The sequence below is a fragment of the Ptychodera flava genome, chromosome 17 (assembly GCF_041260155.1).
Source record: "Ptychodera flava strain L36383 chromosome 17, AS_Pfla_20210202, whole genome shotgun sequence".
Classification (NCBI taxonomy): domain Eukaryota; kingdom Metazoa; phylum Hemichordata; class Enteropneusta; family Ptychoderidae; genus Ptychodera; species Ptychodera flava.
In genome coordinates this window covers 6,759,259-6,785,780 of record NC_091944.1, presented here as the reverse complement: position 1 = coordinate 6,785,780, position 26,522 = coordinate 6,759,259, and the positions used below count along the sequence as shown (strand labels likewise).

Below are 26,522 nucleotides of genomic sequence, written 5' to 3'. Positions count from 1 at the left end.
ACAAATATGGCGTTGGCTTTTTTGGCTTTTTAAGCTTGTGTTTTAGCATGGGTATGCACTCCCTAACGACGTATACTGTAGAGATTGTTGCACACTCCGACATTTTCAGCAACAATCTCCTTGGTAACTTGGATTTTCCCAACATCAACACCTACCGCCACACTGACTCTGAACTAACATGGTTAATCGCTTGTGGGTAAACATTCAGTGTTTGTGAAAGGAATCGGCACATGCGCAGTTGAGGGCCGACGCCCTTTAAATTGTAATGGCAACTTCTCCTTTCAAAGCAAATAACAATTAATTAATTGAATTGAGCGAACAGCGTGACCACTAATGGCTTATCAAATAATGACACACACGAGTCCCTTTCTGCATCGTGTCTGTGTGCCGCCAAATAAAGAAAGTCGGTTGTAAGTAGGTTGTCACACATCTGAATCCTCCACGTCCTGAGCAGCTGTACGATATTGCATCACAGTGCATTGGCGGGATTTGGCAAGGTAAGATAAAATCATATTGCGACCCAGTGTTATATGTATATATAAATGAATTGCCCTGTTATCGGCTGAAAACGCTGGTGATGGCTCGAGTGACGATGTGGCTGACATGACACTTTCGCGCCGGTTGCTGTACAGTCTAATTGAGGATGATTGAGGTATAATTTTGGAATTACCTCGCTGTATAACAATTTGTCCCGGCAGTGTTAGAGTTGCGGTAAAGTTTGAAGTTAAAAAAGTTACCTCTACCTATAGTTTCGTTCTCAACATTAGTTTATAGCAAAGTTCATCATCAGGAGTATAGATGTTAATTGTATTGAGGAGTATAGATGTTAATTGTATTGGATATGAATAATGAAAATATTGTCATTTTTAAGAGTGCAGATATTAACCAGCAATAAGCAATGTTTTCTTGATCGAGGTGAAACGACGAAAGGAGTCGCCATTACATTTTGAGCAGTCATAACGAGAGAAATTCGGCAGACATTGAAAGAATCTTCGATTCGATATTAGACCTTTTGTCAAATGATTTCCTTGGGAAAAAGTATTCTAACAGCTTTTGTCTAAGTCGAGCAGTAATCACGTGACACCGCTTTCTTCAATTGAGAATGCGCCTCTGGAACAGATATTTTGATCCTTAAATTATTAAAGTTCTTATCTGATCTACCACTTGTGGGGCTCATTTTAAAATTCCTGGAGTAAGAAAATTTGTTACCATCTTAGTATTTTCAAATCTTACTAGTCTTTTTCTCACAGAGTTTACACGGAGTTCAAGTTGGCGGCCATTTTGAATTCTAAATGTGGGCTAATGTTGGGTAATGTGTTTTCTGGTACCAAATTACGCACTGTGACACCTGATTTGTATTCTTGATTTGGTAAGAGAATGGCTGAATGTTTCAACGAGGAAAGTTTGAGCAACCGTTTAAGTCTTCTACTTTTGAGGCATATGTTATATTAACATTAGCTCTGTTTCATTAACAGTATGACGACACTAAAATTAATAGCCATTCTCTGTACAAGTGTTCCGAAATCAGTATAGTAAGAGTTCATAAATCAATACGGTGTACTTTTTAATTTACTAATGGAAAGAAAATAATATTGAAAATTCACCAACTGGTCAGAATTTTTCGTGTATTCAATTAAGATATATATAAATATTCTAGCATTATTAGAACATTAACATTTAAAGTATAGTAATTTATACATTGTATTTGAGTGAAAATGAAAGTCTTTGTCATGGAAATTTAGTCAGTCAGGCTGTAGCCAAGAATCCAATATTTCCGACATCTTGATATCATAATTTGGTAAGACTTCGCTCTCCGCCTACAAATCCCACGTCACTTACATTAAATGCATTATACATTATCTCGCATTATAAACACGTGTTGGCGAACAGTGAGAATTGCTGCAGTTTTGTTCGAAGACTCCGACCACCATGTTGTCTGTTTGTACGTTCACCTGCAGATTATTTGTCTCACCACAATTTTTATTGAGTTATGGTATATAAAATGTTGGGTAAACAATATCTCACATGTTATATAATAGTAATAAGCTTTTGAATTTCGTGATATATTGTTATTATTATTATTTAGTAACTTATTTTGCCCATATTCCGTGTGTATAGATAGATGACGGACCTATTGGTCCCATTCGTCAAATTTAGCCACATAAGAAAGCCAAAGCTCTCTTTACCCCAAATATCCTGCTACAATGTCATCCAATGACTGTACATGCCTCTGACTTACCTATCGTGTATTTATTTCTCCGCCAGATACCCCTCCATTGGCCGGGAAGAATGGTCCGACTCGTACGTCGCTTGGTCTTCGTGACTTGTGCCAGCGTCTGTATCCTTCTATTGATTGTACACCGTCACCAGGTCCAGTGTCAACCAAAACCGAAACTCACTCTCGCCGGCTTCGTTCCAGTCCACCCAAAGTCAAGGTCGACAGCAGCTGGTGTTATCCCAGCAATCGAAATGGCTTTGGATGATATCAATGATAGATCCGATATCCTCGGTGACTATAACTTGACTTGGGAATGGAAAGACGACAAGGTATATTCCATTGAAATCCGCATGGTCTTTCATATAAGTTATATTTGTTAGGGACGCATCAAGCTCACATTTCTCTAATATGCTTCTTCACCCTGTAGCAAAGATTCATGTTTCACAAATTTCAACCCTCAAATAGTGTCACACCTACTTGTCTGCAGGGATTTTTTCTTTAATTTTACTTTATTGACTGTTCTTTTATCAACAAGTGTTCCCCGGGACTGTCGAATTATTTACTTTGCCAGCATGTACACAGCGGCATGCAGAAGATAATGGTTCTTGGCGGTGCGTGCTCGGATTCGACGATTGCCGTTGCTTCCTTCTCTTCGTATTACAATCTGGTTCAGGTGGGTAGATAGAAAGGCTAGCATATTTTATGCATACGTTCATAGATACATACATACATAGATACATACATACATATATACATACATAAATACATATATATATACATACATACATACATACATACATACATACATACATACATACATACATACATACATACATACATACATACATACATACATACATACATACATACATACATACATACATACATACATACATACATACATACATACATACATACATACATACATACATACATACATACATACATACATACATAGATACATAGATACATACATACATAGATACATACATGTGTGTACTATACACATATACACAGCATATTTTATCATGCATTCATACTACATTACATTCATACACACATACATACATAGATACATACATAGATGCATGCATACATACATTCATACATACATACATACATACATACATACATACATACATACATACATACATACATACATACATACATACATACATACATACATACATACATACATACATACATACATACATACATACATACATACATACATACATACATACATACATACATACATACATATATACATACATACATACATACATACATACATACATACATACATACATAAATACATACATAGATATATACATAGATACATAGATACATCATACATAGATACATACATAGATACATACATACATACATACATACATACATACATACATACATACATACATACATACATACATACATACATACATACATACATACATACATACATACATACATACATACATACATACATACATACATACATACATACATACATACATATATACATACATACATTATATACTATATATATATATTTATATATATAAATTATATATTTATATATATATATGTATTTGTATTGTTTGTGGGCGCGGGCGAGAGGAAGCTAAAATTAAAGGGTGAGGCCTATGGATTTCCTCTCGCCTTTCCTATAAATAAACGTTAATGGTTAGGGCGTCGCCCTTTATTTGCGTTGTGCTGGTACTATACAAATTGAATGTGATATCGCCCTAGGCCCAACCACAGTCCCGTGGTACAGAGCACCTCATACAGGATATCTTCATGGCAGTGTTTTAAGCAGCTCTATTTGATTTTAGCCATATACCCTCTTTGTTGACACAGACCTGTATCACATTGTGTCAGTGACTATACGGGGTTATTTTGTTTTCGCTGTCGAAGCATTGCGTTGATAGAAACATAGAGTCACGCCTTGTTATTAAAATATATCTATCTTGAAAAAGCTGATGAAGTAAAGCAGGAGGCAAACAGTAACATTAAAAATAATTTAAAGAGACCGTAGCAGTAGCATTTTAAAGGTATTTCGTTTTGCTCCTAAATAATTTTGTCTCCTTACTACCTCCTAGAGCATGCCTGAACACCAAATATGCAGCTTGCCAGCACAGCATATGCAGCAATTCTATAATTACTGACAATTGAATATAAAGACATATCTTCCATACGTTTGTTCTCCTTGTTCTACGCCTTATGGGACGGATTGATATACCAAGTACTTTCACTTCAAATATCAACACAATTATTGCTATTTGAATAATTTAATTATAATACGGGCTGGAGCTGACTATACATAATACCAACTGTTGACAAGAAAAATACCTGTTGTAAGGAGTAGTAAAACAAGAAATTGTTGAGACACAAATAGAAAAATGACATCAAGAATCGCAGCTACTGCCTCTTTCACATGTCACCATTGAAAATAAACATATTGTACAGGCTACAAAATGACAAGCTGAAAAAATGGGCATTTCTGTATGGCTTGTGTATAGAGTGTTCTTAAAACGGTAACAAATCCACGGTGTCTAAGCAAGATGTGAATGATGAGTAAATATATTTAACTTATGCTTTTTATATAAATTTTATTGACATTTTTATTAAATTCGTGTATTAACAATATTTCCTCGTACATATATATGCATCACTATCGTGTAACAATTGTTACGACAGAAAAAATGGTCAAGTCAGCGATTTTCTTTAGGATAAAATTTATTTAAGCTAATCACTAAGTCAAGAGATAAAGTACAAACTGTAAAAGTTTACAGGCTACTTATCTCAGCTAGGGAGGCACAAACTCCCTGAAAAGTCTCCAGAGTTGAGTCAGGCACGCTGATGGGTGGGGCTTGCAGGTTTGCAATTGATGGGTGAGGCTTGCAGAGTTCAAAGAACAAGTCCAGCGTGAGTGTAAAGGCCTAAAATTGTGTTGAAGTAAACACAAAGTGAACACGAAAGTCTAACTAAAAATCTGTATCATCCTTTATTTATACTAAAATTATTATATCCAGAAGATATTAGAATCATCTAGAGTTTCTATTGATATGCTAATTACTGTCTAAAATATCTTCACTTGTAGTATTGTCCGTGGGCTAGAGGGGGTCTACGTGCACACCCCACAGGATAACAAACCTGTATTTTTCAGAAGCCTTGGGATCCCTTGAATACGAAATGGAATTTTAATCTAAAGATTAGTAAATTATCTTTATAATGACACCTAACAAGTGAGGTTATATTCAAAATCAAGCTCAGCAGATGACTTATAAGAAGACAGATATAACAAAAATGCATGCAAATCTGCAACACTGTGATTTTGCGGTACCCTTCAAAATATGACTGTTACAGCTGTAGAGTCCCAATATTTTTTCTGTTAAAAGTCTATTTCATATTTCTGACATGTCCCTGTACCAAATAAAACAGATTTAATAGCAAAAACGGCCAGATTTTTTTGTGTCTAGCTAAAAAATTGTAGAATTTGGTTTTAGCTATGACTGCAATTTTCAATGTAAACTTTGGGGTATGGGGTAAGTTTTGGTCATATATCATGAAAACTGTACTAGATATTGCATGTTACAATATGTCATTTTAAAGATTAGTAAATTATCTTTATAATGACACCTAACAAGTGAGGTTATATTCAAAAACAAGCTCAGCAGATGACTTATAAGAAGACAGATATAACAAAAATGCATGCAAATCTGCAACACTGTGATTTTGCGGTACCCTTCAAAATATGACTGTTACAGCTGTAGAGTCCCAATATTTTTTCTGTTAAAAGTCTATTTCATATTTCTGACATGTCCCTGTACCAAATAAAACAGATTTAATAGCAAAAACGGCCAGATTTTTTTGTGTCTAGCTAAAAAATTTGTAGAATTTGGTTTTAGCTATGACTGCAATTTTCAATGTAAACTTTGGGGTATGGGGTAACATTTGGTCATATATAATGAATACTATACTAGATATTGCATATTACAATATGTCATTCTAAAAATAAGTAAATTATCTTTATAATGACACCTAACAAGTGAGGTTATATTCAAAAACAAGCTCAGCAGATGACTTATAAGAAGACAGATATAACAAAAATGCATGCAAATCTGCAACACTGTGGTTTTGCGGTACCCTTCAAAATATGACTGTTACAGCTGTAGAGTCCCAATATTTTTTCTGTTAAAAGTCTATTTGATATTTCTTACATGTCCCTGTACCACATAAAACAGATTTAATAGCAAAAACGGACAGATTGTATATGTCTAGGTTAAAAAATGGTAGAATTTGATTTTAGCTATGACTGCAATTTTCAATGTAAACTTTGGGGTATGGGGTAAGTTTTGGTCATATATCATGAATACTATACAAGATATTGCATGTAACAATATGTCATTTTAAAGATTAGTAAATTATCTTTCTAATGATACCTAACAAATGAGGTTATATTCAAAATCAAGCTCAGCAGATGACCTATATGAAGACAAATTTAACAAAAATGCATGCAAATCTGCAACACTGTGGTTTTGCGGTACCCTTCAAAATATGACTGTTACAGCTGTAGAGTCCCAATATTTTTTCTGTTAAAAGTCTATTTCATATTTCTGACATGTCCCTGTACCAAATAAAACAGATTTAATAGCAAAAACGGCCAGATTTTTTTTGTCTAGCTAAAGAATTTGTAGAATTTGATTTTAGCTTTGACTGCAATTTTCAATGTAAACTTTGGGGTATGGGGTAAGTTTTGGTCATATTTCATGAAAACTGTACTAGATATTGCATGTTACAATATGTCATTTTAAAGATTAGTAAATTATCTTTCTAATGACACCTAACAAGTGAGGTTATATTCAAAAACAAGCTCAGCAGATGACTTATAAGAAGACAGATATCTGCAACATTGTGATTTTGCGGTACCCTTCAAAATATGACTGTTACAGCTGTAGAGTCCCAATATTCTATTTCATATTTCTGACATGTCCCTGTGTCAAATAAAATAGATTTCATTCAAAGCATTGCATTTTCTATTATGCCAAGCTAAAAAATTGGTAGAATTTGAGATTTACTGTAATTTGCAATGTTAATTTTTGGGTATGGGGTAAGTTTTGGTCATATTTCACAAAAACTGTAGAAGATATTGCATAATACAATATGTCATATTAAATAAGAATAACATCCCTTTCTACTGATACCAAAAAAGTGAGGTTATGTTAAAAAATAAGCTCAGCACATGAATTACAAGAAACGCAGATTTGACGAAAATGCATTTGGGTTGGAAAATGGTGATTTTGTGGTACCCTTCAAAACATGACCATAACAGCTATTGCATCCCTATATTTTTTCTGTTAAAATTCAATTTCGTATTCTAGGGATCCCGACGCTTCTGAAAAATACAGGTTTGTTATCCTGTGGGGGTGCACGTAGACCCCCTCTAGCCCACGGCCTAAAACATGGCCTTCTAGAAAGTTCTAAACTGAACTGATTAAACTCAAGGTCATGCAGGAGAATGGCCATAAACACATGACCTTCAGAATGTTCAGACTAATTAAACTCAGGTTATGGTTTTGGGAGACTAACCCACATATAGCCATGCCCATAAACATATTTACCGTAAAACATCAGCCTTGATAGAAATGTCACGAAAAAAATTTAGATATGCACGATAAACGTCATTAGTTTTGAAGTGTTCCTTAACTACAGTTGCAATTTTATAGTAAACAAAGTAAACACACAAATGGATGCCACTCTTCTGCCTACGATTCGATGTTGCCGGCATAAACATTTGAATTGCTTGGAGGAACAATGATATTTTGGGTAGCTAAAATAGGGAAAAATGTTTTGAAGCTTGTGATATTATTATTCCGTGCAATTATTCTACCTTTCGCACGCGACACCTGTTGACACGGCAACTGTCGGTGTAAACAAACAAAATGTCCACCTCTCCCCGCTCCGTACGACCATGGAGGGCGATCGAAATCAGAAGAGATTTAAAGCAGAGGAAAGTTTTTGATCGGTAACGATTATAACAACAATGTGCCATTAAAGTTCTTCCTGTGCGGCTATTTTTGAATCCCGGTTTCTTGCCTCTTGGTGTTCATTGAGACATGGAAGATTTGTTGCGCGTGGTGGTGACTTCTTCGTTTAGTTTATGAATGAGCCTGTGTACACAAACATTTCTATACATACGCGCATTATGGAATAAAAGTAAAGCCTCAAAATGTAAGGTTTTCCTATCATTTGTAAAATTCTGGGCATTGATATATGATAAATCGGTTATTTAAGCAATAATGCACCCCTCCCGGCCCATAATGGACGAAAGCAAACTTTGCACAACATAATGTACGAGGCGAAGCCGAGTACATTATGAAGTGCAAAGTTTGCTTGAGTCCATTATGGGCCGGGAGGGGTGCATTATTGCTATTATTTTATAGTTTTGGCAATGCCAGTGAATTTGTAGTTGTAGAAAACGAATAAAAAAGGAAATTTAAACTGAGTTTGAAGCCAGTGAGCATCGTCCAGCATGATCGGCCCTGACTCCACACTGCACAGTGCACTGCACTGAACACGCACTTTCAGCACAAAAAATGACCAGCACTTTCACGGTTCATTTTGAATTGAAAAACGATGTATTTTCGAAGGAAATGAAAAGTAACTGCATCCCTACCGTCTATATCAAACTTGAAACATCACCTTTAATATCATGCCATTCAAAAAGTCGACACGGTGAAATGCCAGAGATGAAGAAAACGGAATGTTCATGCATCGACATCAGTATGATCAGCGAGAGCTGCATGGTATCAGCTGATCAATACGATCATTATTATGTCGCTAGTAGTACAGCATTCATTGCTAACGATATCAACAGAGTTCAACATTGTTATTCAAATGTTTATATTTCAATAATAATGTGTCTATAAATTTAATTTTCGATGGCTTCTTGAGAAGAGCTATTATATTTGGCGAACGACAGAACTTGACGTAAACGGGTGCTTGAAAGGTACAGTTGACAAACATACTATACTGGAGGGTTTCGTACCGTCGCGATATCGAGAACAAGGCAAGGTAAAATCACAGACATGGAGAAAAAACGATGAATGAAAGTTGTCTCCCATTACAGTCAGTGCATCAGAATTAGGTGGCCGAGATGTTAGATCAACGGAGAGTCCACGGTCGTCATGATTGTTTGGTAGTAGCTGACCTTGGACCGAGACTTTGAATGGCTCCGTAGTATGTCCGTAGACACTTCCGGTTTTTTACATCCATGATGACAGCAAGCTGCCGTTGTTGGCTCGTTTACGGCTGATTCGAGTAGTAGCCTTTCACGCTTGCATCGTTTACATGGCCACTGACATGCATTATATGCCATGTGTCAAACCAAGTATCGTCTAGGAGTTTGCAAACGTACTGAGTTCTGTTTCACCTATACGGCAACGAAGCAACCATGTTGTAAACAAACGTAGTAATACAACCAGCGTATGCTGAGCGCCAGCCAGACAGACGACAAACGCGTGCGCGAGGACTCAAAAATGTGATAAATCGTACAGTAAGACATTATTATCAATATTGTGCACGATTATCAAGATTTATAGTTTTGTGTATTACATGGTTTATCCGATATTTTCCCTCCTTTTAAATGCGCAGTCCTTTTTTCGTTTTCCAAAAAAAATTTGCTCGCTGTGGGGCCGCAATGCTGAATAATGGAATACATTATCAGTAATAATGTATGGATATGACGTCACAAAATTCACTGGTATTGACAAAGCTATAATATAATACCCAATATAGCCTGTTCCTTGCATAGTATCAGCATGAGTGTCATTTGTGCTGCGTCGGCCACTCGACTTTGTATCGTGTCTGACGCAACACAAATGACACTCATGCTGATACGAAACAGTCTGTAAATATAACTTGTCTTTAAACTTTGTCAGTCATGGACCAACAAATAAGAGTTGTTGAAAGTACACCTTGTATTGCTTCAATTCTAGATAAAATAAATGCATGGAGACAGCGTATTTCTTTCGTTAACGCAAAATTAGCAAACTGACTAGAGTGTTTCTTAGAGTTCGACAAATGTGCACGACGTAGTGACTTTCTTTCTCGTTTCATTTATGATCTTTGCATACCAGAGTTAAAACACGGACAATTTATCATCAAGATTGCGGGCGCAAAATTATGCAATAGCCTTCTACGAATATAAGACTAATCACTCATAGAAACCAGTTCAAAAGGGAGGTCAAATTTTATTACAGACACAAAATATTTAAATACACACAATTTGTTCATTTGGAAAGAGAATCAGTCCTTTTTTGTGTGATTTCTGTGTCCAATTATGAGTGTAGGATTCGGATTAAATTTACTGTTTGCATAGAGTTACTTGAAAATTCCATTTCCATTAAGTAATGTAATATTTATTAGTATGGAATGAAAATACTATTATTTTCTTAAATGTGTATTTTTTCCTTTCAAGTTTACATATGACGGCAATGACACTGAGGTAAATCTTAGCAATTGAAAGGTTAATTATAGAAAGATATCATTCACCTACATTGTGTTTTCGAGTCAAAGTAAAATCAGTTGAGAAAAAGACATTACCATTTATCTTCCAGCAATTGAAAATAATTATATTACCCAACGACTCTTTACTGCATTTACTTAAAAAGCGCGTTATCAGTAAATTTAAGGGTCGAGAGCAAATTAAGTTTACATTTTACTCGTCGCACTGGTACCACAACTGAGCAAGTTATTCCACGGATATTGTTTTACGCTATCAGTCAAAAGACTATAAAAGAATAATATTAAACGTGGGTGGGAACTGTGAATAATTGATTGCCGAGTGTCAGTTTCTATTGATGAGGATCAATCAATCAACGGAACTTTTCAGTTTGTCGATAAATGAAGCCACCATAGGGTCGATATAGTATAATATATCATAAATAGACAGAAATGATTGTCAAGAAATTGTAAAATAATGATTATTAGATAACGAAACATTTTATTTATTTATTTATTTATTTATTTATTTATTTATTTATTTATTTATTTATTTATTTATATTATGTATTTATTTATTTATTTATTTATTTATTATCTATTTATTTTGAAATTATTTATTTATTATTTTTTGTTTGTTTGTTTTTGTTTGTTATTTATTCATTTTTATCTGTTATATTAAAGTTTTATTTATTCATCAAAAACAGTATTTGCCTACATATTTTATTCATTTTATTTATTGTTTTATTAATGCATTTATTTATTATTTACATTTATTTATCATTTGTTACAATTATGGTCCTGTTAACCACTTATTCATTTACATAGTTTTATTTACACGTCTAGTTATTTTTTCTATTGTTGTTACGATTTCTGTTACGATAGATTGCTGCACTATATTAACGTACGCGTGTTAAAAAGTAATGGTGAGAGAACTAAACATTGATGAAATCATCCCGACCCATAGAGAATCGATCTTAATAGATAGCGCCGTCTGCACATTCTTCGTAATGATTCTCTTGATGACAAAGGGCGGCAGCCTGAGAATTTCATCACTGGTTCCACCAAACGTATGCCGTTTACCGGTCGTTGTTGTGTAAAGTTGTTGTGTATATATATATATATATATATATATATATATATATATATATATATATATATATATGAGTTTTCACGGAATGGCACAGAATAGAAGGGCCACAATATGCAGCGGCCTTTCCATATAGGAAAGTGTCAACTACTTCATGGGTGGTTGATGATTAAAATAAGAGCATTACAAACGAAACTGAAAGGTGCTACTTTCACTACCCTGGTGCCGCGCTCACGCCATCGAAATGACGTATCGCATTCTTTTTGAAATACTTTTGGCATAAAAGGACGTGCTCAATTTGATAGTTTTACGAGGGAGGTCACGTTAAAAATCATGGTGAAAATATTTAGTCGTCGGATGTTCGCGCTCCATTTTTTTCCGTTTGAGGGGCGGATGTCTGACGTTACGCACGATAGGTTTTTCCATGCAATTGTTTGCCCATGCGATTGTTTACATTAATTGTCAACTCTCTTCATCTTGTTCGGGGGTTCCTCTGCGCAACAGTCTCCTTGTCTGTGTCTGCGCATCATATCGTACGCCACCTTTAGGGAAGGGTTCAGAATGTCAAGGATGGGTGAAGAAATACATTTAACCTCAACGCGGGTTAATTAGCAACATTGCTGAACGTCTGTTTTCTTCTTTTTTGTTTCTCTCTTTCATTATTTCTCCAATTTTGATTCTTTACCGGAGAGATGAAAGTCGCTTTGGAATGGTTTGGATGGAGGCACAACATGTTGTGAATCCGACTATATATTTTACTACGTCCCGTGTTTGTCTTTCCTTATGAAGAATCGGGCCTGAATCCTCTTTCTTTTCTTTTCTCTAAATAGTCCTTCGCTTCTTCAACCTAATTCATGCTTTCCTACATTACACAGATGTCCTATTCAGCCAAGACACTGGAATTGTCAGACAAAACGAAATATCCACTGTTTTTCAGGACCGCGCAGTCGTATATCACTCAAAACGCCGCGAGAGTTGCTATAATGAAACATTTCAATTGGAGTCACGTGGCAACGCTGTATGCAAGTGATAAATCTTTTTTAATGGTAAGTCTGGCTTTGCAGAGTCATTTGTAAATATTGATTAGAGCGTGTAGTCGTCAAAAGTGCATAATAATGTTTTTCTATTTATGGATGGGCTATCCGATCAGGCGAGCGATAAGAATCCCGACATGTAGATTATTGTTCGCAATCCACATTTGGCAACTTTTTCGAATTTAGCCAGGTCGTTTCGATGAAAATTTGTTAAGTTTAGGGAATTAGCATCTTTGCAGAGCAATATCCAAAACACAAGGTATTCTGACTAGCCATTTTATATTTTCGACTTACAAGAAACGCCCATCTGCCGGATCAGCAATAAAAACAGTCCTGCTAGATCCATGTTTACACATGCTTATTACTGACGATGTATGCCCCCTTAACGAATTGTACGCTATACAACAATCGTTCGCCCTCATTTAAGGCGAATCATACTGAACATAGAATTTCAATGTATGTTTTGCCAAAAAAAATACAATTCAGTAAGCTAATCAATTTAAATATATGCAGTTGTGATGGATATCCCAAGAAGTGACGATCTTTCTTTTACACTCGAGATTGTTAACTTTTCTATGTTTCTTACGTAGTAACTGTACAGCTGATACACAAATGGAGAGAGTTGAATTTAGAACAACCCAGAATAAGTGTTGCCCCTCTCACCAATGATTCATATGATTTTATCAGGTAAACGGTGACCTACTTAAACGAATGAAGAGCAACTCTATAGATCTACTGGTATCTATGGCGATAGATTATGACCAAATGGCAAAGCTGGAGATACTCAAAGTATGCTTGAAAAATATTAAATTTTGAAAGTTATTTTATAGTTTTATAATTCGACTGACAGAGACAAAGGCGTATGCTGCCACGTAGTTGATATATATAACCAACTTACAGAAAATATGCGCACAAGCATTTACCCATCCTTACATGTATGAACAATTATTGGAATTCCTGGTCTACAAATCATACCAGATGTCTTCCAAAACAAGCAGTGAAAAAGATTAATGAGCATGGATCAATCAGAGTCATGAAACTTACAACTTCGTGAATAGCTTGACAAATATATATATATATATATATATATATATATATATATATATATATATAATATATATATATATATATATATATATATATATATATATTATATATATATATATATATATATATATATATATATATTATATATATTATATATATATATATATATATATGAACTACAGACGTTCCTTAAGGTAGAATGAGCCTCGGGGACAGATAGTTGGACTCTCAAACTTGTAAATTTCTTCTCTGTTATACCACTTGTGGGGTATTCTGAAGCCCTTGGTGCCAGAAAAATTTTCACTGGTTCAGATCTTTCAAAAATCGAAAACTATATTTTTCCATTAAGCTAAAACAGGTTTGGCGGCCATTTTTAATTTCAAATTTCGGGAAATCGTTGGTAATTTGTTTCTATAGTTTGCACGGTGACCCCTAATATTTTTGACTTTGAAAGAGCAAGTTTGAAAGATTACTTGAGGAAAGTTTTAGCAAAATTTTCAGTCTTTCACTTTCAAGGTACATACTACCTTAACATTGTAGCAAGAGTCACAGGACAATCTGACATTAACTATACCACTGTTATTAAAGGCACATGCAGTCTAGGACGAAAATGCTTTTTTGCGAAGCTAGAAAAGGATTTTAGCAAGACTATGTAATCTTACTTTTCTATTATTAAAGTTCCATGCTGACTTGATTTCCATATTATCTATCCTTGTAAGGAGCACGATAGTCGTATAATAGTTGTGGAAGGTTTCCCTGAAGACCTCCGACCACTGTTTTGTCTGGTAAGTGGATACTTTATCTGATATGATCAACTACTCGTAAAATTTAATTAAAGCAGTTGCTGGACAAAGTACCATATGTTATTTCTCGCAAAGGAATCTGCACGTTTATGGGACTTACCATTGCTGGCTGCAGTGATATTCAAAGCGCGACACTGCCCTGAGAATTGTATTATTTACGTGTTATGTACATAAATGACTGCATGTATGCATGCATGCATGCATGCATGCAAGCACGCATAGGTGAGTATGCATGTACATGCATAAATACATGCATAAATACATTTATCACATGCACAGGCCAAGTTTTTCGTTTCCGAACAGAAAATACCGGACTTTATTCTCTGGTCGTTAAAAGTCCCGACAACCAGCGTCTATGTCATCAAATTCGGTGTGTCGTAACTTTTTTTGCATCGATTTTCGATGTTCTCGTCAATGAAAACAAACAACATGGCGGCCCGTATTTCTCCCGCGGTCAAAATTTGTCTGACGTTAATATTCGTGAAATGTGTTATCTTTTTATAGTCTGCCAAAATACATCCACTTCGCAAATTATGAGTCCTTTTGTGTTAGTTTTGCAGTCAATATGGGGTTCGTATAGACCCCACCGCCGGCCCGCCTTAACTTTCGACGCACAGAGTACTGCAACAAGGGGAGTCAAGTGCTCATCCACGCCGCACGCTGAGCCACAACAGTCGGGTAACGAAATCAATATTTTATAAACTACAAAAAATAATAATCCGAATTACGGAAGCGTAAGAGTATAACGCTTGTATATTCCTAAGGAATAAAGTGAATCGTTTTTGGAAACAACGAATTCGACGCTGCTCGCATGACCGTGCGTTCCGTATTGCCATCAGGGTACGGTCTGTCGGACGCGACGTTACAGTGTTCGCGCCGAGATTCAGTTAATTTTGTTCTCGAATAATAACGTAACTTTGTCTGAGTAAAGTTTCTAGCACAATGATATATTTGAAATCGGATATAACTTATCAGAAGGTATATGTTGTGTGAGGTAATCTGGCATTTGCTCCGTATACAAACTTAAGTGCCGTGTTCCTCACTCAAGCGACTGACGACAAGAAATGATTGACAACTCGCCCATGGCGTATTGATACTATTCCAAAAGTAGTTCAGACGTTTAAACGCTGAATTGTTGAGTAAAATTCCTTTTATTTTAAAAAGTACAATGAATTCTTGGCTTGTGCATGTGATAAGTATATTATTCCCTAATATTTTTCTTAGTTCAGCTCGGAATATACTCGTGACGTAATAACCGTGTCACCACTCGTCTTCGACTCATTGTGACCAAGTCATACATACATACATACATACATACATACATACATACATACATACATACATACATACATACATACATACATACATACATACAGACAGACATACATACATACATACATACATACATACATACATACATACATACATACATACATACATACATACATACATACCCGCTCAATCACTTAAACCGTTGCCTTTCAGGCCTATCAAATGGATATGTACGGTGACTCATATGCCTGGATGATACCCGGATCGTTTCCGGAGGGTTGGTGGAGGGAATATGATGAAAGGATTAACTGTACAGGAGATGAAATGGACAAGGTGGTTGAAAGTGCTATACTGACAACAGGGTCAAATAAATACATTACGTCAAACCAGACAACAATTAACGGAGAGGTGTGTAAGTTTGATCATTTGCACAATAGTCCAGGTGCAACAACTCTGAGGAAACCATACATAGAGACCCGTACACTCTGCTATTTACATGTATATAGTCTGCTGAATGATTGCACCTCTAACCTGATTTGTTAAGTTCAATGTTCGTTGAAACTAGAATGGACAATCGTTGCTCAAGGCAGGACTATATCCTTCCTCTCACAGCCTTAACTCCAGCGATATATCTTCCAGATTTGCGTTATCGTCTGCCACGTTATGGAGCGGGACTAAATATGTTGAGCGGCCGTTCACATAGTCACCTCTCGCATCATATCACATTATTCGGATCTATGGTCAGACACTGCTCCCTGCTCAGAACATCGCTGAATCAAATCGTCAATCAAATACATTTCTTTACTTTATGCTGCGTTAGTTTCTAATACGTACACCTCTCGTCTCTCATAGACATATGACAAGTATCAAGAACGATATGTGAACCGTTTAAAAGGTCGGGACGACTACACGGAGTATGATTATTATCCAGAGCATGGTTACGGATATGACGCTGTCTGGGCGCTAGCGTTAGGTCTGAACTCAAGTATCGAGTTAATTGCCAACACGGTAAGAAAAGAACAGCGACATAAAAATTATAATACTCCTTTTTTTCTCGATGTTTGATTGAAGCTCTGCATTGACTCCTATAACTGTGGGTACTCTTTCATGAAAACTTTCCTTATTCACCTATTTTTAAGTTATTCTTAAACTTGGCTCAAGTCGGTGATTTTTGAGAAATGAAGTCTTTTCAGCACGTTATGGCGATTAAATGTTACCTTGTATGTTACCTTTTAATGCTTTCAATGAGATGACCGCAACACAATGCTACACCGCCATTACTGAGCTGTAAGCTTGGTATATGCTCTTGTACTGAGTGAATGCAATCGACAGTGTTAAGTTTCTCTCGCAAACAACGATAACTCCACTATGTCGCGATAAAAAAAACAGTTCCGATTACACAACTACATGGCATTTACTAAATCACTCACAGACTTGTACCAGGTTTACGTTATTCCTTGCTCTGTGTGGTTAGAATTTGCATTCATGTGGCTGTATCTCACTGCACCTGGCTATCTTGCGAGTGCTTCTCGATGTAGAGCTATGTGTCGGCCAAACCTTGAAGGAGCTATTACATTCTCTTGGTTCCTTGCAGACAATGATGGACTCAAATGGAACAATTAGACCAAAGAGGCTTGATTATTTCACCTATGGCGATTCTGAAATGAGTGAAATCTTCCGCAGGACACTCCGGAACATCTCTTTTACAGGGGTTACGGTAGGGGCGTCTCCTTTTTAGTTTCTGTGGTCATGTTTCGGTCAAATGATAAGGTCTGGATTAAGTTACAGAGGACCGAGCAGAGCTTTACATAGCCTAAGTGGAGTGAGCACGTGATAAATGCATGATAAAGTATTGGCAATTATGTCCCCCCCCCAATTACTTTACATCATGATATTTTCAATAGTACGAGTCCACCAGTATATCGAACTATCATTACCTGAAACCATGTTTGATGAATTCAATACTGATTTGTCGACGTGACCTCATTTAAAGAAACAATATGTTAATCGCTATTTTCATACAAGTTTTTTAACGAACTTAGACAACCACTCATATTTAAAGGTAATTGTCACCTGTTCCAATTTTGCCACAGTTACCATGGAAACAGAAAATCTAACCAATCACAGATTTTATGCGGGTGGCCGCTTTTCAGAAACAGCGCCCTCACATTGGCATTTTGAATACCAATGAGCGCCCCTTTGACCATATAATGGCATATTTAGATGACTGTATATCTTTAAGAATGTTGGGTCAATACAGGGTAAAACAATCTCTAACCATGAGCATAACACAAAATACAACATATATTTTAATTCTCGAACAATCTCTGTAAACCCTCAGATATAAATTATCGTATGCATCATTATGGAGGTTTAATAAATTCTTGAACTTGTCTGTTATTTACAGGGTGAAGTTTCATTTAATCAGTTCGGCGACAGGATTGGACAGACAGTAGTCTATCAAATACAAGGTGATTTCTTCCAGAGACTGGTGACAAATGTTATTAGACTATGTTCTCTGTTGCTGAAGACACCATTTGAACGCAAACATACAATGTCCCTGCTAAGTATTCATTGCTCATACTGCTATATTCATATGGACAACATTGCAATTGATCTTTTGTTGAAGGTTTGGGGGAGACCGAATCAAGCTCATTGCAAAACCCGTACGCAAAGCAAGCGTAAAATTTTGCTCCTAAATAATGTTTCTTTAATTTTCACTTCCATGGAGTCATTTGTCACCATCGAGCTCATCAAATAGATTACAAAATACCATCAATGTTGAATGGCATGATGTTGTGGCGAGAAAATCTGATAATTCAAAGTGTGTTCGCGTCTGAATCTGCTTTAATAAGGTCTTGGGTCCGTTATTCTTCCTCACAGATGGCAATGTGACCCTTATCGGCAAGAGTGAAAATGAAGAACATTTGGAATTGTCAAGACCATTCAAATGGCAAGGTAAGGTATAACACAGTGTTACATAGGTTTGCGACAGTACACAGCAAAACACGGCCTTTAAAGGCAGTAAGTTTATGCTTCGAAACTGAAAGACTCAAACTTGCCTCCAGGCATTTTTACACTTCCTCTTTCAACACCAAGAACAGAAATCGGAGATTCGCTAAATAATTTTGATACTAGAGAAACAACTTACCTATGTAAACTCTATGGAGAAAGAGAAAGACTGTGAAAATGTTTCTTACTTCAAGAGCTTTGCAATTGAGCTCCCACAAGCGCTAGACCAGAAAAGTTTGAAAAAATTGAGCGTCCAAAACTCTGTTACCCAGGCGCTTTTTACCCGGATGTGACCTCTGCTCTGGGGTGAACGCTATGATTGAGATAGCACTATTGTAAACAAGATCAGGAAGAATTGAAATCCAAAAACGTAGACAACACTAATCTCACTAAACGCAACTTTAAAAGCAATGGCACAGGCATAAACACTTTATTTTAAAATTCAACTGATATCGGACTCGAGATTTTTGACATATATGCCATATTATATCATACCAGTATATTGATGGTGCAAATACAGCGATCTGATTGGTCGAGACGCGAAAGGGACAGTGGTATATTGGCGATATACCACGGCTGGCATACGCGCGAGCTCTCAGCTTGAGCAAAAACCCCATGACGTTCAAGCCAGAATTTCAATATACTGTTATGATATAATAGCAATAAATCACACCCAGCGACGGTATACCACTCGATTTTTACCAGTTCACTTCATAAATGCACTCGCTATCGCTCATGCATATATGTAGTGACCTGGTCAAAATCTCATGGTTTACCATCGCTGGGTGTGCCTTATTGCTTCAATATCGTACCTCTGTTTGTCTACGGCACAGGAGATCGCCCGCCCTCTGACGGCCATCGCAAGGTTTACAACATTCAATACATCAACGACTACATCTTTGCAGGAGCAGTTGCTATCACACTTATCGGAGTTGCTGTAACCTTGACACTGCTCGTGTTCAATATGCAACAACGCAACCATGGGTATGTTTAAACCTGAAGAATGCGCATGTGTAGGAAGTCATACGAAATTGAATTCTTGTTTTCGTACGCACATGCATGCATGCATGCATACATCAATCCATCAATCCATCCATCCATCCGTCCATCCGTCCGTCCGTCCGTCCTTCCGTCAATTCATGCATGCATGCATGTGTGTTCTCAATGTTTTTGTGATTTCAATTCTTCATTTTTTTTTCAATTCTTCAGTTCACATGACAGAACTAGAAAGCCAGAAAATATCTTTTTGAAATGTTGATGATGCAAGACCCCGTCATGTCATAATAGTTGTCCTTAGTAATGAAGTGTTTATAATCAAGGTTCCTGTCATTCCTATTAGTGGCCCAGACTATAAACATTAGAACAATTAAGTACTGGTTTGATTTCTCACGGTCCATATCGCTAATGTAAATCGTTCACAATTCTGAACGGTTCATTGATTTTTAAGCTGAATAAGCAATAACAGAACGATATTTAAGGTGGAACACTTCATTCACTTATGGGAATATGCTCCCAACTCATTCCTAATAGTATCGGAGAGGAAAAAGAAAAAAAATTGATCGACTGTAAATTTGAGCCTGGCTTTTGTTCTGAAGTTGAGCCTTCAGTGTCCGTAATTTTACACTGAAACAGTTCTTACCAAAGTTTTAACGCACATAGTCTATTTCCGAGCTTCATTTCGTCGTATTCAGCTCTACACATTGTCATTGTGGTTGGTTGTCGGTTCTGCGTGTCTTCGGGCAGTTTGCTTTGTACCCGGATTCTCAACTATGCATTACAATTTCGTTAACGGTGCACTACTGCAGCAAAAGCCTAATCGGCTATTATATTCTCTCGGTTTGAGAGAATCAAGTGATTCAATCTTCGAGGCTACAAAATGCAAGTCCTGTACATCCCATCATTGACCATTGCTTCTATTTCATACAATACAGAGTTATCTTACAAATTTTGCAAATTGTAATTTTTTATGTTCGCTTTCAGATTTGTAAAATTATCCTCTCCAAGAATGAATAACATCATATTAATTGGATCGCTTCTTGTAAACTTATCGATCATCTGCGGTGCTATATATAGATCAAAGTTTCTGGATGACAACGTCATTGTGCGGACTATTTTTTGTGTGGTAAGTTTCAAATCATTTTTCTCTATATAATTTGCCATTGCAGTAATGATTCTGAGGTGAAATTGTCATCATTTCTACAAATAGGTGCATTTGTGATTAAATCAAAAGATTATAAAAGAACGGTCAACAAAACGCGGCAATTATCTTAAATAACGAAAAATAATAAACACAAGACAAAAACGAAAACGTAAGTATCACAAGTTCGATCAAAATTTCTGTTTTCAAGAACACAAATTTAGTTCTGAGAGAAAGCTGTGATTGAAACTTTTTTGCATCTGAATCAGTAAAATTTTCGGCCATCTGTCCACAGATTACGAATTGGTTTCTCTCGATTGGCCTGTCACTTGCGCTTGGTTCTATGTTCGCCAAGACATGGAGAGTGCATAGAGTATTCACCAAACTACGACCGAAAACAGAGGTAACACAAACTCGTCTGTACATGTATCTATGCATATCTGTTATTCGTTCATCTACCTTGATTTAGTGTCCGCTTCTAAGTGATTTAGACCGAAATGAAAACCAATGTTTCCTGTGTACTTTTGCTCTTGGTCATAATATAATGAGTCTTTAATAAGACCTTTTGTCCTATTTTCGGGTGTGCTTCATTGATCATTGTTTAGGGTTGGTTTGTTTTCATTTTTAAACCAATTAAAAAAGTCGTCAATATGAATATCCATTAGGCCTAAGTTTTTTCAGTAAAATTCAACCAACGAGAATGATGTATTTCTTTTACAATCCACAATATTAAAAATCGCTCATTTCTTTACAGTACTCACGTTATTGTCTTAATATTCTTACAGCCAATACAAGACACTTATCTGATAGTTTTTGTAGTGTGTTTGGTAGTGGTTGATGTGTTACTTCTCACGACGTGGCAAATTGTCGATCCTTGTCAAACGACGATCATTACGGCCTCAGTGGAGGTGAGATTGTCTTTATCGGGAAATGCTTAGCTTCTTTTGGCATTGTGTATTTACATAAATTTTCCTCTGCTGTCAAATTCATTTGACAACCTTCTCTACTATTCTTCTAGCCTTTTGGCAGCGAAGGCACTATTACCATTCAGCGATACCGCTGTTCTTCGGCGTACATCTGGTGGTGGAACGGCGCCATCCTTGTCAAACAAGGCATTGTACTTTTGTTTGGCTGTTTCCTGACCTACGAAGTCAGGAAGGTTAAAGTGGACGGGCTGAACGATTCAAGGTGGGCTTTATTGATTCTCTCTATTGGATATAGTTTGTACTAGTCCCGTTTTAGTGGGCAGTATTATGTAATTTGTCAGTGAATCTCGATCCTTTACGCTATTGAACGTTGATTAACGTTAAATATTCGTCAAATAGAACAGGCAGACACAAACTGTCCTCTTCGCCGAACGCAGTACCTCATTCGGAAATCGGAGGGAAATTATTTCTTTTTCCTGTGACCGTCTTAAATTTGCAGTATGAGAGAGGGCAGGAGTTTTGCTAGAGGGTATAGTGAGACGTTCACTCGTCGACCAGACCTAACCTTGGCAAACTTGTCCTAGGCAGCAACATTGACGAAATGACTCGAGGCGTTGAAATTTGCAAATGTACATGTAATACTTTTCTATACACGATCTTAAACTACTGCACGTCACCATAGGTTTATATGGAGGGAGGTCACGAGATCAATGTTTCAATGATCGTGCGAACACAGTCCATGAAAAAGTCCCATTCAGCGTATTGAACAGTGATTGTGTGCGCAAAACAAATGATACAACTTAGAATCCTGAACAATGTTGTATTTAACTGAAAACTAATGAAATCAAATGAGGCCATGCTTGAGTTACGGGTGACCTCTCTTGCACGATAGAACAATTGACCCTTGACCTTTCTCAAACTGTAGATTCGTGTACTATCACCTATCCGATAGACAAGAAGACAGGTGATTCATTATTTTTTTCAACAGGCAAATCGGGATGTCTATATACAACATTCTACTGGCTACTATTGTTGGAACCGCGTTAAAACTGACCCTGAACCACCGGCCTTCACTCCAATATGCCTTGATCGATCTCCTGGTGTTTCTGTGTTTCATATCAACGCTCGGTATGATGTTCATACCAAAGGTACGATACAGTTGAAGTCACGATATGGCAATCTTCATCTTACAAGTACAGTAAAAACCTTCTCTTCATCTCTCTCTCTCTCTCTCTCTCTCTCTCTCTCTCTCTCTCTCTCTCTCTCTCTCTCTCTCTCTCTCTCTCTCTCTCTCTCTCTCTCTCTCTCTCTGTATGTGTCTCTGTGTCTGTGTCTGTGTGCACAATAACTAGATCAAGTTTTGCATTTCATATTTTGCAAACAATTTCATATTTTGCAAACATATGTACGATGAAATGATATACCACCCTTTTCAGTAATAGAGCGCGAAGCCACTGCAGCGAACTGCAATAAACTGCTAACACTAATTAGTTTCAGCTGTAGCCAGCTGGCAAAGTCGACAACATTGTATGTCCCATGCAGACAGTTTGTCTGGGAAGTTGAAATAAAAAAGATTTGTACATGGACCAGTGTATGGTAATGTTACATTGTATCTTAATCTTGAACACAGGGTGCCAATCGTAAACTCTCATTTACAACTCGAGCCTCAGACAGAGCTAGTTTGCCTTTGTACAAGCAGACTTTTTGGTCTTTATCAAGTAGCCTTGTTCAACACCAAAGTGGCCACGGCTACAGCTGAAACTAATTAGTGTAAGCATTTTATTGCAGTTCACTGCAGTGGCTTCGCGCTCTATTACTGCAAATGGTTGTAAAGTTGACAACCTTAAGTTTACGTTACCTCGCTGGTACATATTACAGACGCCCTTAACAATACTCTGAATTCTGTAGTAAATTGAATTTTTTTCAAAGAGAAATTTTTACACGGCATCCTTGTAACGAATACGTCCACCGTGTGCAAGAAAAGTCAACATAACTGTTGATAATCAAAGGAAAAATAAAATTACTCTAGTATTCGAGGTTTGATACATAGAGCGCGATACCGAGGGATTTACTCCGAGAAATTCCCCTTGCTTAAAAAGCAGTTATTTTATTGAATCATGTAATGTATTACAGTTACATTTTCAGAACAGTTCACACCCTTCCTAATGGTAAAACATAATACATATGTGGAACCATTTTGGACGATACAACACTCACATGTTGTAATAAATGTCTAAGTAAAAATGGCATAAAACTTTCACTGTGATCGATCAAATTCTTCATTTAATCATCGGCACGCTTTTTGAATACAATATAACATGTACGAGTAAAGACAAGCGGATGTCTTCAACGCCGTTTGACCATGTCAAAGTGATAAAATGTAAATTAAAACAAAATCATATTCTTTAAGAATGTCATACAAATTTACGACGAGAGATTAATTTTATTTCCATGTAAGTGTTTACCCGGCGTACTGCCTTGTGCTACACGAAACCTAAACCCAATGCACTAAATCGTTAGTGTAATAGTATTACTTACAATGATGACATCGATAGATAATATATGATATCTGCGATATCATATATATTATCATTTATGAAGGTCACATTTGATTTCATATTTACATTCAGGTTATTGTCGTTTTGAAAGACCCATCTGGAATTGACTACCTGCGTAAGCGCCCCAGAGAGGCTGAAGGCAGATCTGACTCCAAACGTGGTGTAGACAACACAAAAACCGGATCATGTGCCACCATCGATACCAATATCGTCTGATTGACGCTGATGAGTAAAGAGAGAGCGTTCGGGTAATCCAGAAATGACTGAATAAAGGTGAATGTTTGTCGTTTCTTATCCGAAGATCGGCGCGCACGACTTCCCATTTCCGCTTAGAAATGACTTTGTTCTAATGTGATGAAATAAAGGATTCTTGTTTTGCTTTGCACGTTGAAATTATGAAGTTGCACACTTTATCGTAGTTCAAGGACGATTTTACTCATCACTGTCCTTGTAAATTTGTAGCACACGTGTCCGTCAGTCAGCTATGATTGCAAAAAAACTGCTGGAAATATTGTGTAAATCACAAATCGCGTAATTTCCTATGGTTCACAGTCGTAAATCTGTATTTATTTGTTTGTCGGGTATTTATTTGTGTTTTGGTATGAATCGTAAGTGCCATGGTAACTTTCGATAAATTAGAAAAGAACCGATAACTTAAGGTAGAATGCGCCTCGGGGACAGATATTCGGACTCTCAAATTTCTACAGTTCTTTTCTGATCTACCACTTGTGGGGTCTCATTTTAAAGTTCTTGGAGGAAGAAAATCTTTCACCGCCTTAGTTTTTCGAAAATCTAAAATTTCATTTTTAACCCATAGAGTTAACACAGGAGTGGCGGCCATTTTGAATTTGGTCGCAAAATGTTGGGTAATTTATTTCTCTAGCTCTAAACTTTGCACGGTGACCCCGATGATCATTTTTAATTTGGTAAGAGAATGGTTGAAAGTTTTATTCAGGAAAGTGTGAGCAAAAGTTTACGTCTTTCACTTTCGAGCGCATACTACCTTAACGAGACGTGCAACTTGATCTAAATTGAACAAATACGCTATAAATTTGTCATTTCCGAAATCTGAGCTCAAAGATTTCATGTAGCAGCTTATATAATATTTGGTCCGGTTTTTTAACAGATAAAGGCTTAATTTTAAAATTCCATCCATATTCATATTAAATAGTAATTTATATGTAAAAACTTACTGTTTCAACTGTCTGAATCTGACCAGGATTCTTTTGTGTACCTGTTTACAAGATATCTCACACAAAATACTTACCTACTATCAAATTTTGCCAGACATGCAAATGAGGGATATGAATAGGCAATCGCTTATAGCCATTCTTATAATTTATATTTCTACTTGATAAGATTCTTAATTAATTTGTAAAATGTCGACCTTGATATTCTGATGTATAGGCGGAATTAAAACATTTGAGTTGATAGTCACTAATTTACGTAAAAGTGATGAACACACTTTTATCACATGTATTTCTTCTCCTTACGGATTTCTTTACAAAATTGTATCATATCTGATATTGTGGTATGTTTACCATATTTTAAAGTCATAAATTGTCATTAATATACAAATTAGTAAAAGATTTACTTGCAAGAGTCAATTGTGAAGATGTCCAACCTTTATTTATGAGAATGTTACTCATTAAAAGTATCATTCATTCATTCATTCATTCATTCATTCATTCATTCATTCATTCATTCATTCATTCATTCATTCTTCCTTTCGTTCACTTGTTCATTCATTCATCATTCGTCTATTCGTCCATTCATTCACTCATTCACTCATTCATTCATTCATTCCTTCACACGTTCATCCATTCTTATCAGATCTTAATGTCACCCTGGTGACTCAGTCACTCAATAAAATTGAGACTTTTTAAGATTTTTGAGGTAAATAAATTGTTCTTTTGACGA

At 36.3% G+C, this 26,522-nt stretch overlaps 1 protein-coding gene across 1 annotated transcript; it reads left to right on the top strand.

The window, feature by feature from the left end:
• Positions 1–357: 357 nt before the first annotated feature.
• LOC139115283 (gamma-aminobutyric acid type B receptor subunit 2-like) lies at positions 358–25,237 on the top strand. The gene is made up of 18 exons (XM_070677292.1): positions 358–497; positions 2,266–2,547; positions 2,754–2,891; positions 12,689–12,859; positions 13,535–13,636; positions 14,614–14,679; positions 16,183–16,377; positions 16,822–16,977; positions 17,564–17,686; positions 18,377–18,440; positions 18,853–18,927; positions 19,815–19,965; positions 20,962–21,103; positions 21,414–21,521; positions 21,904–22,026; positions 22,137–22,306; positions 23,033–23,192; positions 24,675–25,237. The coding sequence occupies exons 2-18, from the start codon at positions 2,290–2,292 to the stop codon at positions 24,816–24,818; spliced, it is 2,346 nt and encodes a 781-aa protein (XP_070533393.1). The 5' UTR covers positions 358–497; positions 2,266–2,289; the 3' UTR covers positions 24,819–25,237.
• Positions 25,238–26,522: the final 1,285 nt, after the last annotated feature.